At 33.5% G+C, this 13,509-nt stretch overlaps 1 protein-coding gene across 2 annotated transcripts in view; it reads left to right on the forward strand.

Moving 5' to 3' along the window:
• Nucleotides 1-13,509, forward strand: part of LOC129745165 (potassium channel subfamily K member 18) — a 260,383-nt gene that overhangs the window by 88,709 nt on the left and 158,165 nt on the right. For both annotated transcript variants that reach the window (XM_055738081.1, XM_055738080.1), the window contains one exon: nt 13,030-13,177. In XM_055738081.1, the coding sequence (XP_055594056.1) occupies nt 13,030-13,177 (148 nt within the window). The remainder of the gene's footprint in view (nt 1-13,029; nt 13,178-13,509) is intronic.

Here is a 13,509-nt window from a genome sequence, read left to right on the forward strand (position 1 = left end):
TAAATATTTTTTGGCCTCAAAATCAAATAAAATTTTACCTTCATGCAATTCTCTTAGTCTTCGTACTGTTCCCATGTTCTTTTTTTCTTCAAACTTAACCATTTGATAGGGTTTTTAGCCATTTTTTTCTATACGGTCTTTTTGATGGAAAATGACCTTTTTTTTCAATATCCAAAAATTATCAAAGAATGACAATAAAAATAACACTTAAACTTAATCTTAACCAAGAAAAAAGTTGAACTTTCACATTAAACAACCCATTTGCTCCTGAATGCTTAAATTTGATCAGGAGAGATGTTTATTTGTGAGCCTTCAAAAAACCAGATATTTTAAGATTTTAAAATTATATTTTTAGTAATATAAAAAATCTCCTAATGAAAACCAAATTCAGCTCATTTTTAACTTAATTTACAGGCTTTCAAACGTGGTAAACAGTTTTCAGATTTATTGACTTCATACATAGTTAATAATGATTATTTGCAAAAATTTTATGTTGATCAAAGTTACCCCGCTGATCAAAGTTCCCCCAGTTTACGGTATTTCAGTGTTAAAACCATATTCACCCCCTTATATGACTTTTTCAAATTTGTCATTTCATTTAAATTCAAAACAAAATCATGAATTCAAAAGCTCTGAATTTGAACCAAATATAAAATTAATGACGATTTGCTCGTATTAATATAGGCATATGAGGGAAATTAGTGACAATTTAAAAAAATTGTCTCTACATTTCATTAATAGCAAATTCAAGATGAAAACTCAACAACACACTTTGGTTGAGTTATTTATCAACAAAAGTTATTTGGTATAATTCAGTCCAGGGAATCGCAAGTTACAGCTGCTCAAATTTGATGGTCCGACTTTTTTCACTATTGAGCCTTTTAAGTGATTTAATTGTTTTGCTGAATAAACACCCCCACGGAGTGGAAAACTTTGAAAATTTAAAAGCACATCTACTAAGAAAAGTTCCAACTTTTTATAGAAATTCGAGCTTTTGCGGGTATTTTATAACGGTTTTTTGCCGCTTGGGGGGGGGGGGGGTGATCACCCCGATCACCCCCGCCCATAGGACCGCGCCTGGGGACCACTATAGATTGAGGTTATCGTGCCAACTTGCGTAAACTCGAATACTACGCATACATATTCGATGACAACGACAATCGCGAAAACTCTATTCGTCCTGTTCTGAGTAGAAGGCAATCAACGCCATCGATCGTCGCTTCGAAAGGAAACGCTGGCTTAAAGAGCAACGCCAAAGCGATCAGTCATCACCTCAGCAATTCACAAGCCAGGTGAAGGTAGAGCAGCCGCAGGTATTTTGCTGGAATTGACGCAAAAATTGTCATTTTTGGAGACAATGCCAAGAGCCGAAAAAGATTTTTTGCTACTTTTGCGGAACACCAGAAGTGACATCCACATTCTGCGACAGACACTCGCGTAATCCGAGAAAAGGCTGGAAAACTGAGGTCGGAATGTAAGCGAGGGAACGCGATCATTCCAACTCACGAAAAGGTTCCCAATTTAAAATCCGAAGAATTTGACGACCCAATTCAAAAAGTTTATTATTAATTATTAATTAATTATATAATTATTAATATCGAAGACATCACAGAAAGAAACGGCCTCCAACTTCAACCAAGGATAGCAAAAATTAAAACTGCCGACAAGACCACCCACGATTGCCAGGGACTCGTGAAATTACCGATCGAGTTCAAGAGGATCTCGAGAGTAATTCCGACAGTTGTTGTACCTCAGATTTGTAGAAAACTCATTCTGAGATACAACTTCTGGAAGTCGATGAAGTCCATGAAGGTAAGACGGATTCGAGACATTGGCGACCTTTTTCCTATCGAATCGCTACCTATGCTGAAACCAACAGAACCTGATGAATCCTTAGATATCCCTGCCCTTGAATTCCCTGAGTCTTCGAAGGCGACAGCCGAAACGATCGAGACTGAACACGATTTGTCATTGGAAGAGAGGAAGCAGTAGATGGATGTCAAAGAGGAAATCTAGAGATTTTACAGCGTTAAGGACTAGCCGTGGTTTGCTCCGCAAAAAAAAAATAATTCAACGCCTGATCTGAACATAAACTTTGCCTGAAGCCTCCTGCACTATCTTAACCAGGAATGAACAGGTTCATTAACGTAACCAATCGATCATAGCTGTGTTAGCCGCATTATTGATCAATGGTTCATAAGAATAATTCCCAGAAAAAAATGCTTGCCTTTTCATGATTGTTTCCTGTTCAATTTTGTGTTTTTTCAATTGCTGAAGCATGATTAAAATATGCCATGAGATAGGCATCGAGCGGCTCATTAAGGTGCTGTCGGTGGCCTCAGACAAGGTTTAATTGTTTGAAAAAAGGCATGAATCTGTTCAAGCCGAACAAGCTTCCCGATGGAAATGCCGAAACTTAATTCAAAATGTGATTCGAACCGAGGGATTGCAATAGAGAAATAATTCTTTGAGCTGTGCTGTGTGCATAAACAACCGATTACAGCAATTTTTGGTTTTGTTCGAATTAAATTTTACATTTTTCTGTCAATATGCTTTTCTTAAAGAAAAAGCATAAAGGTGTTGCATACATTTAGGGGTAAAAAACTAGAAAAATTTGTAGGGGAGAGTGGGGATACTTGATCTACTTTTCTGATTTTCACCATATCTTTTTGGAAAAATTTAGCAACTCGTCGTCTTTGACATTTTCTGACAGCTTGTAACTTCATGTTTCTATGCTCCAAAAATTAGAACGATACTTAAACCCGTTGATGAACTAGAAGCATTTTCGTGGGAGTAAAAAATTGCGATTTTTCTGAAGTTAGGGGAGACTTGATCCCCTATTGAAGGAGACTTGATATTTTATTCAGGAAGCCCTAATCCTTGTATCAAAATCAAACAAAACCCCAAGATAGAATGTTTATTGACTATTTTGGTCATGTTTGTTCTCATTTCACAATTTATAGCAGACATAAGAAGAAAATTCTATAACTTTGTCTCAACGCTAATAACATTGCATACTTAAAGGCGCTATTTTTTATAATTCAGAGAAAATTAATTATTTTTGCTCTTTTCTTCAGACAATTGTTTGATAAATATTAGTAATTTCGTAATCAGCAATCATAACGATCAATTCAGAAGATGAATATGCCGTTTGGAAGGGGGATCAAGTGTACCCATAATCAACATTTTAGAAAACTTTTTATGAAAAAGTTGAGAGTTTTCCATTGCTTTGAAAATATGGCATTATGAAGTTCATTTAACGCTCGAACGATTGATACATTGGAACAAATATTTTTTTCATTATTTTCCCATGTAAGGAACATTTAAAAGTGATGAAAAAAGATCTTCAAGTTACATTTTGTGAAATTTTTCAAACAAAGTTCAATTACTCAAACAGTTATTTTGTTAAAAAAATTTAAACCACAAGGATTGTTATTTTGCTCATTTTGGCACATTTTTCTAGAAAATTTGGTTTTTGGTAAGACATTCCAGTTTCAAGATATAGCTAAGGAATCAAGTAACCCCAGGGATCAAGTATCCTCATTCTCCGCTACTGATTGAAATCATAGCAATTAATGTTCCGATGGATAAAATTTTGAAATTAACAAATCCATGATGCAAAACAATCATATTACAGCAAATGGAAACAAAATTTAGAAGGTGAACCTTTGATTTGCATTTTGATGCATTTTAGCCTAGACTGATAACTAAATTTATTGATTGTCTTAAGAATATTTTTACACCAACAGTGTTGGTATAGGAGAATATAAGCAATATACAGTTTGTAGGTGATATCATCAAATCACTCCGCCATACAGGGTTAAACTTTTTTTACAGCATCGAAAAATGTAAAAATTTTAGCATGTTAGAATGTGCACGATTTTTTTTTTAAATTTTCTATGAGAATCAAAAATTATAAAAAATTATCTCACGATGTGAGAAACTATGTCATCATAAAATAATAACGGTATTACATAATATTGAAATAGAAATAGCGTTGTGTTATACAGAAGGTGCACCAAACCCTGCTGTTGCAGGATGCCCCGTTTGACGATACACTTAATTTATTTTTTTATTATTTGAATTGTTGTTAACAGAATACATTGAAAACAGTTTTCAGTACTGTTAACTGGGGCAACATGCAACACTTTTCAACTTCAATTGCTTCTAAATAAGTCACGTCCAAAGATAATCATACCCTTTATGCAACAATGCTTTAAGGTTATTGGGGCATCAAACTGACGTAGTCAGAAAAATTATTGGTCATTTTTAATTTTAAAAATACTTGCAACAAACTTTGATATTCATAAAAATCTAATAGAAACGTTTGTAAATGTATAGTTTTTTTTATACATTTTTGATGTCATAAAAGCCATTACGCATAAAAAAAACACCAATTGCAGTTATTTCTGGTTCTGTTGAAACTAATTTTTACATTTTCTATGAACATAATGATATTGCATACATGAAGGGGTGAAAAAATACTTCAAACAAATCTACTAGCTGAAATCATAAAAATAAATATTCGACAAATGTGTGATGCGAAACAATCATATTCAACCATATAGAAACGAGAAAGGTGTCTCTTTAACTTGCCGTATGTTGCACCTTACCCCAGGCAGGTAACAGAATTATAAATATATTTATTTAAAAAAAATTGGTGATTGTTCGAAAACTATTTTTACACCAACAGTGTTGGAATAGGATGATTAAACCAGTAAAAAGTTTGTCGGTGATATCATCAAGCCAATCCGTTATACTGGTTTAAGTTTTTTACGGCATGTAAAAATTGATGGATTTTTTAAATATTGAAACTTGTGTGGCCAGAGAAACGACAACCAACTAAGCGTCAAATACACGCGACATATATTTGAACGTATACCGTGAACAAGGGGAACTTTGATCACTTTTTTCATTCATTTTTGAATATTTTGGAATGAGTTGCTTTTTCATAATACCTAAAAGTTTTAAAACACTTCCTGAAGTGAGGAGTATAAAACATGATCATTGATTGCAGTAAATTCATACAACATTGGTGGTTACAATTAAATGTTTGTTACAAAACCAGATTTCGAGTTTCGGGGTAACTTTGATCACTGTGGTTTTCACGTACCTCAACATCTTCAAAATTATTGTTATGGTGCCATTTAGCACAGAGGGCATCAACATTAATAACATTAATTGTTGTTAGGATTAAACTTTTTTTCAAAAACATTTATAATCAAAAGATGGACAATGTATACATCTAGGGGTAAAAATTATAAACATTTCTCTATTTTTTTGTGCCTCAAAAACAAATGAAATTTGCCTTCATGCAGTTCCCAAGGTCCACGCCCTGTTCCAATGTTCTTTTTTTTTCTTCAAACTGAACCATTTGAAATGGTTTTAGCCATTTTTACTATACGGGCTTTCTCATGGAAAATCGCCGTTTTTTTTCAATATTCAAAACCAAACCAAAACCACAAAAATAACACTGAAACTAAACCTAAACAAAGAAAAAAGTTTAACTCTCACATTAAACAACCCATTTGCTCATAAATGTTTAAATTTGATCAGGAGAGATGTTTGATTGTGAGCCTTCGAAAAACCAGATATTTTAAGATTTTAAAATTACATTTTAAGTAATATAAAAAATCTTCTAATAAGAACAAAATTTAGCTTATTTGAAACTCAATTTATAGGCTTTCAAACATAGTAAACAGTTTTCTGATATTTTAACTTTTTACTTAGTTAATGATGATTATCAGCAAAAATTTCAGGTTGATCAAAGTTACCCCGTTGATCAAAGTTCCCCCAGTTTACGGTATTTATAATTTTCATTATCCTTTTTTTTTTGAAAAATTATGCATTTTCTGACTGCGTGTAATTTCAAGTTTATATGGTGCAAAAGTTAGATCGATACATAAACCCGTAGATGAAGCGATTTCGTGGGACTAAAAAAAATAAAGTTTTTTTATAAGTTATAGGAGATTTTAATCAGTGTACCCTATGCTTTGGCGAAAATCATGCCAAATTTAAAGATAAAAGTTCCATTGGCATTATGGTCAAATGAAATTTCATAAATGTCAGACAACGAGAATTCTAAAAGTTTGTCTGCTATCCTAAATTCATAGCAAACTTAAATGCGCAATATTCTAATTTTCAGTTAAAACCACTTTTTGAGTCCTTTTTATCAGGAAGTTTGGCTGGAACAAATATCAATTTCTTCTTTTGTCTCCCCCCCTTTGAAATTTCCAAAATCCCGAAGGGGGGAATAAATAAAGTTTGAAGTATTTTAAGTAAATTTCAAATGAAAATTCAAATATCCGAAAGATTTCAATACCAAGAACCAAATTTTGGAAGATGGAAGTTAATTCACATTTTGTATTTTTGATTTTATTTAAATTTTCGATAAAAAAAAACTTGATTTATAGGTTTTCTGCAATAATATATTATGCAATTTGGTTGCATTCAAGCTTTCGTGCAATTTATTCCAATTTATTTGTTTATCGCATTATTTTTTATTGTCCACCCCCTCGCGATGTTCCAACTCCGAGTGACAAAAGAAGGATTTGAAATTTGTTCCGGCCTTATTGGAAAAATATAAGTAATTGAATAAATATTAATTATTTCGTGATAAGCAATGATCAAAATCTATTCAGAAAAAAAATTTATCTTTTTGGTCTCGAGGGATCAAGTGAACCCATAACATACATTTTGGAAAACTTTTTCCTAAAAATATTGAGAGTTTACTAGTGCTTTGAAAATATGGCATTAAAAAGTACGTATTATACTCTTACGATTGACATATTTGAATAAACGATTTTAATTTATTTTTTTCCTGCGGGAAACATTATTAAATGTTAAAAAAGATCTTCAAGTCACATTTTTTTAGATTTTTCAAACAAAGTGCAATTGCTCAAAAAATATCCAGCTCAGGTATTTTTCCATGCCTTTCATCCCTAATTTAACCGAAAAATTAGGGAAAATGCTGCAATCGAACTATCCATCAGTAAGAATAGCCAGTAAACAAACAAATTCCATTGGAAACATCTACACCCAAATGAAGGATCCCATACTCAAAGAAGATCGCTCTAAACTTATCTACTCCATCCCATGCAAAGACTGTAAACACCAATACATCGGCCTCACCCGTCAAAAATTGAGCGACAGACTACTTGGCCATCGCTCTCTGATGAACCAACTAGACAAAATAAACCACACACACTCCAACACAATCCTCATGATAGATAAGCTCAGGCAAAAATCCGCTCTCATAGAGCACTGCATAGAAAGCAAACATAGATTTAACCTTTCAAATACCATAATCCTAGACAACACACTACGCCATAGAAACCTGGAGTTTTTGGAGATGTGCCACATCTACACAACCAAAAATGCCGTAAACAAACGTACCGATGTTGATAATCTCAACACTGCGTACGCAGCTATATTCGACAAATTGAACGAACACAACCAACAAAATTTCAAAAGCTCTCAAAATGAACACAGGGAACAAAATGAATCTACCGCCACAGATGAAAGCTCAAACGTTTCACAGTTGTTTTGTGACCACCATAGATAACGATATCAAACCGTCTCTGTAAGAAATTAATCTATGTTTTTTTTCAAATTTAAATTCAAACTTCATATAATGTGTTCATATAAAATCTGACCCCACAGCATGTGCCAACTACCGATCGACCAACAAACCGACAATATACTTAACTTAAGCTCCATAACAAAGAACATACACATTATTGTAAGTAGGACCGTACAACAATATGATAGTTTATAACAAAACTGTTTTCACCTAATTCTAATTATTGTAATAAAAATTGTAGTTTCCCTGAAGATGGTGCCAACAAAGCACCGAAACGTTGGATAGATAATAAATTATTGTTCGGATTAATCAGACTGCTTTGCTAATTTGAAAATCAAACAACGTACAGTCATCATTTCCAACAAATCAAAAAATAAAGTTTTTAAAACTTTTTGAGATATCAATTTTGTTGTTTTGTTCTATTTGGCACATTTTTTTAAAAGACATACTTAAGATTAACACATTTAACACTAGAAGGACCGGCAAATTGAATATACCTATTCGGACCGTGACCAGTCAAAATGACTGCACAGTAAACGAAAACTACCGAGTTCGGTAATTTTTTTTACAGAACCTGATCTGTAATTCGAAAATTTTCGGTAATTGATCGATCTGACGTCTTGTTTTTACCGAGTTCGGTAGATCGATTCTTTATCTACCGAGGCTCGTTTATTTTTATGTAAACAAATCGCTTTGCCGTACATTTTCGGTGAAAAAACACCGAAACTGTAAATTAGCGTTGCTGTCAACACAAACGTCAAATTTCGAGCGCACATTTTTTGCAGCTTTGAGCGCAATTCTTTTTGATATTTTTTAGTGTCAGGTAGTAAGTTAGTGAAAATGTATTATTCATGTATATTAACTTAGCTATAATGTAATAATTGAGTTGACGATTGTATTCAACAAATGTCTTAAATAAATGCAAGTGTCTATTCATAATTATTATCACTAGTTCAGTTGTTTCACATTAACCCACAATTATCTTCATTTTAGGTCTATAATTGCAAATTTGATACTATAATACCGTTGCTGAAAGCGCTTCAGGCAACAAATGTTAAAAGTCAACGACTGTGCTCATAAGAATCGTCTTCTGGAAATGCTGGTAGTTATCGAAAACTGTGAATTTTCGGTTCTTTATTTACAAAAACGGTAAAATGTTCGATAATTTAAGCTTACGGCGCACAGCGTTTTGCGCGAAATGATTTGAGCCTCGAATTATCTCGCATAATACGTTGGGCATCATTAGCTTGAATTACCGAACGTTTCACCGTTTCCAGTAAAAGTGAACCAAAAAATTAATAGTTTTCGGTAAATTAACCGGCATTTCGGCATTACAGATACTTTAGTAAAAATACATATATTCGGTAAAAATAACTAGAGTTTCGGTAATGATTACAGATATTTCGGTAGAAACCACCGGTTATTCGGTAAATGTTACCGAACTTTTTCAAATTTCTTGGAAAGTCTTACCGGTGTTTCGGTGAGTTTTACCGAAAATTCGGTAATCTTTATCGGTATTTTGGTTATAACTACAGGTATTTCTGTATTATCTACCGGCATTTTGGTAATTATTACAAGTATTTCGGCAATTTCTACCGGTGGTTCGGTAAATATTACCGAACTTTTGAAGCTTTTCGGTAAAAAAATTACGAAATTTCGGTAATATTTATAAAATATTTTGGTATTAATTACAGGTATTTCGGTAATAATTTTAGGTATTTCGGTAAACATTACCGTCTTTCGGTAATAAATACAGGCAGTTCGGTGGCAATCTACCGATTGTTTGGTAAAATAACGTTAACAACTGTCAAAATTTTGACAGATGAAAAGATTTGATTAGCCGAGTTTCGGTTATTTTTACAGAAATAGGTCCGTAATATTTGACAGCTGTCACTTCTCGGCCATGAAAAAATTACCGAACAGTTTAACGAACTCCACATGTTAGGATTTCGGTAAAAAAATTACCGAACTCGGTAATTTTCGTTTACTGTGTGGTAAAGGGGAAATTTTTTCTATCAAAATATTTTTAAATTTTTTCTTTTGAAATTATTTTGTTATTAATTCCATAGCTTTTTTGTAATAAAATTGAAATATTTTTTCACCACGGGTGCCCGGAATCACCTCAGTTTGGCATAGTTGACGAATGCGTGTATGTCATAAAATGCATATGTCAAATAATTATCAAAAAATTGATGCACATTATCAATCTAATAATAACAAAATGTTAGATGGCTATGGTTATGGTTTATGGGTGCACGGTTTCACTTCAGTTTTGTTTTAGTAGATGTTTTCTAGCATCCATCGCTCTGAAGTTTTTCAACCCGATGCCTATAAATTATACCTGATATTGTAGGTTTTGAAGCATATTTTTTATATAAGCAGAGCAATTTACCATGGGTGCACGGATTCACCGCCATTCATCCAAAATCTTTTTTTGTTGAAGGTAAAGAATAAAGACTTTTAAAGATTCAAATGAAAATTTGTGTTATATACATGGTTTTTCACTATGGGTGCACGGATTCACCGCGTTTTAATCAAATATTGGACTTTTTGCAATTTTTCAAAAGCATTATTACAAATCTTAACTAAACCAAAGTTGAAATCATGTCTTTCATGTTGAGACATAATTATTTAAAAAACGATTTTTATTTGAAGCTCCGTTTTTTCATTCCTGGATAAGAAATATTTCAATTATATCTTGAAATAATAAATTTATTTATAATTATTAAAAAACAGGTTTTTGCCATCCTATATTTATCTGATAAGATCTGATCAACATCCAAGAAATTGGAAAACGGTTATCATGGATCGAGTGAATTTTAGGAATTATATGCATCAAGTTATGTCGTGCGACGGAAAACAGTGGAAATAAAAATAATGAATCAACATGGTCAAATGTACACATTGATTTGTTTTTCCTTAAAAGTTTTTCGATTGACTAATGTTGCATTTCAAATGTCTATCATATCTATCTCAAAAATATTTTGTGTTCTGAAGCAAGTTGAAAACTATTTATTTCTATATAATTAACAACGGCGAATTTACAGCCATTCCGTGCACCCATGTTGAAAAATCTTAGCGCCAATGTGGTCTATCTGATAGACTGGCGTGAGTCTAGTCTAGGTATGCCAGGTGTACTGGGTTTGATTCCCGGTATCGGCAAGAAAACTCTAGGGTTCAAACCCCGTAAGTTGCCGACAGGTAAGATGTGTTTCCTCTTATAACAAGAATGTTCAATCAGTTGCCAGCTTTATACACGGGTGCCGGAATACCTGTAAGGGAACTTGAATCGGAAATTTGTCGAACCTAATTATCTAAGAATGCATGTGAATACATACTTGGGTAGAAACTGCGGTGAATCCGTGCACCCATGGTGGATAACCAAAGTATGAAGAATAATCAAATATAAAAAAAAAACATTGAAATGGTTCAGTTTCATAGACATAAGGTCTTCAAATTTGAATAAATAAGTACACAATTCATAACTATTTTACTCATACTAGTTCAGTATAAAACATATTTATCACCTGAAATTACTCGATTACTCGAATGGACATGTATTAAAACTAACATAAATTTTACAAATATTTATAAAATTTCGTCAAATTTTGATTTGAAGTTCGATTATAGTTGAGCAACAAAACACACCAAAAAAGTTGGGAGTCAAGTGCTTGAAGCGCCACACAGCGGTCGATCCGAGAACTTTTTCTACAAATTTCCATGACTTCGCATCGAAAATCAATAATTTCATAGCTAATGACACACTCCTGCCCACCATAAATCAACTAAGGCTCTTTGTCTTGAATGTAGATTGCAAATAAAACCAAAAGCAAGCGAAAAAAATTTATCTTGTTTGAATTATAGGTTTGTGAATTTTACCAGTCATTTTGACTGGTCACGGTCCGAGTGTCCATGACGAAATTTTAGTCGCTTATTAAAAGAGCTAGAAAAATAAAAAATACACAGTTTTGTAGAGATTCAAAATTCATGAAAAGTCGAATTTTTTGCGAATTTTTAGAGCGTAGTGTTTAAAAGATATTCAACAAACAAAGTGTCCCACCAGTCATTTTGACTGGTGCGGTCTTTCTAGTGTTAACACCCAGTACCGAGATGGGAATCGAATCCATGCCATCAATGGACCAGCGATTTCCGTCTTACCACGCTAACCACTCGACCACCGATACGTACAAACAGAACCTTTGATTTATGTAAGACATTCCAGTTTCGAGATATAGCTGAGGAATCAATTATCCCCAGGGATCAAGTATCCTGATTCTCCCCCGGGACAATCACCCTACCTAATCTGACCTTTTTAATAAAACGTTTCTTGCTTGCTTAAAGCGTCACTTAATTCTTTTGATGGTACCTTGTGGAAGGAAGATATAATGTAGCGGCCCACCACACTCCCCCACACCAAAAGGCTCAATTGAGCCCCCTGGTAATGGACGCTACTGTTCTCAGCATGTCTGGCAGCAATGAATAATAAAAGTTAACGCGAGCAAATTTTAATCATGCTGAGAACACAAAATTGTTTAATGTCGTGCGAGGAAATGTATTATTTAACTAAATTGACAACAATATGAATCTCAATGGAAAATAATTTCCTTTGAAGAGATTCATTATACTATATTTACTATTACACTAATTATATTTACTAATTTTATCAAGTTATGTTCAATAATTTAATAAGATAAAAATACAAACTACAATTTTTTCAAGAATAATAATATTAGAAATTAACGCTACAAATATGCAAAAGGTAAGCAAAACAAAGACTGGTTGATGATCGACTGTTTTAATGGTTCAATTTTTCTTTCAAAAGCTGTATCACTTTGGTTTTGAACATGGAACGATTGGTTATGTTTTTAATATCAGTTGGTAAGGTGTTGTATTTAGTAGGTCCAATAAACGAAATTCTTTTTTCATTGATTCATTGCAATCCATCAATTGATGAATAGTTACTTTAGAAGAAATTTGTACAACTGAATAAATAACATTCATTCAGCTGTACAAATTTCTTACAAAGTAACTATTCACCAATTGATGCGTTGATGTGGCTTTTCTGGCAAAGGGCCCTAAAATAAAGCCTTCAATGTGCCTTCTATTTGCTATTATGTTTACCTCTAGCTTATTGGCGTTCGTGAAAATCCTTCCCCATCATGAGCAGCATCTCATCTAAAGAAAAGTGCAATGCAACCTGAAACTACATCTTCGAGATTGCATGGTCCACTTTTAATGAACCGATAAAAGACTCGGGTGTCAATAGGATGCTTTTACCCCTACCTCAAAACTAGAACGAAGTTCTTCCGGTGTGTTCAGATTGACTTAATGCCAATGGGAAAAGATAGTTGTGGGAGCATCTTGCGCCTCATTTTAAAACCATTCACTAGCAGCTTTGCTCTGTCTGTACCACCCACGTTCATCTATTATGTATACTTCAATTACAGGTGCGTTCATGTTCATCGCGATCGAAGGTAATGAGGCTTTGGAGAGGTTTGCTCAAATACCGCTCAAGAGAAACGAGACTGCCATGCGGCTGTGGCAAATATCCTGCTGTGAAGTAAATGTGTTCAACAAAACCGTTTTCGAAGAAAGGTGAGTAATTTTCCATCATCGTCTGCTGGTGTCTAGTTCTGTATGAATGTCTGTTTGTTGTTCTTACTTCTGCTGGTCTGGAAATCGGGGGAATATTGACCAAGAAAAGAGTATAAACAGAGGGGCTTGTGAGTTAATCGCGTCTTTTAAGCTTAATTTTTTGTATGTACAAGAACATGAGATTTTTTTTAAAATTATAAGCCGACTTTCCATAAGCAGGTTCCTTCCAAATTAAGTTTACTTCATATGTGAATTTCTTTAAAAAAATGCAAGGTGTATCTTAGCACAACGGCCCCTAGAAAATTCTGCGAGTGGAAGCTAACCACATGAGA

This window comes from Uranotaenia lowii, chromosome 2 (genome assembly GCF_029784155.1).
Source record: "Uranotaenia lowii strain MFRU-FL chromosome 2, ASM2978415v1, whole genome shotgun sequence".
Taxonomy (NCBI): domain Eukaryota; kingdom Metazoa; phylum Arthropoda; class Insecta; order Diptera; family Culicidae; genus Uranotaenia; species Uranotaenia lowii.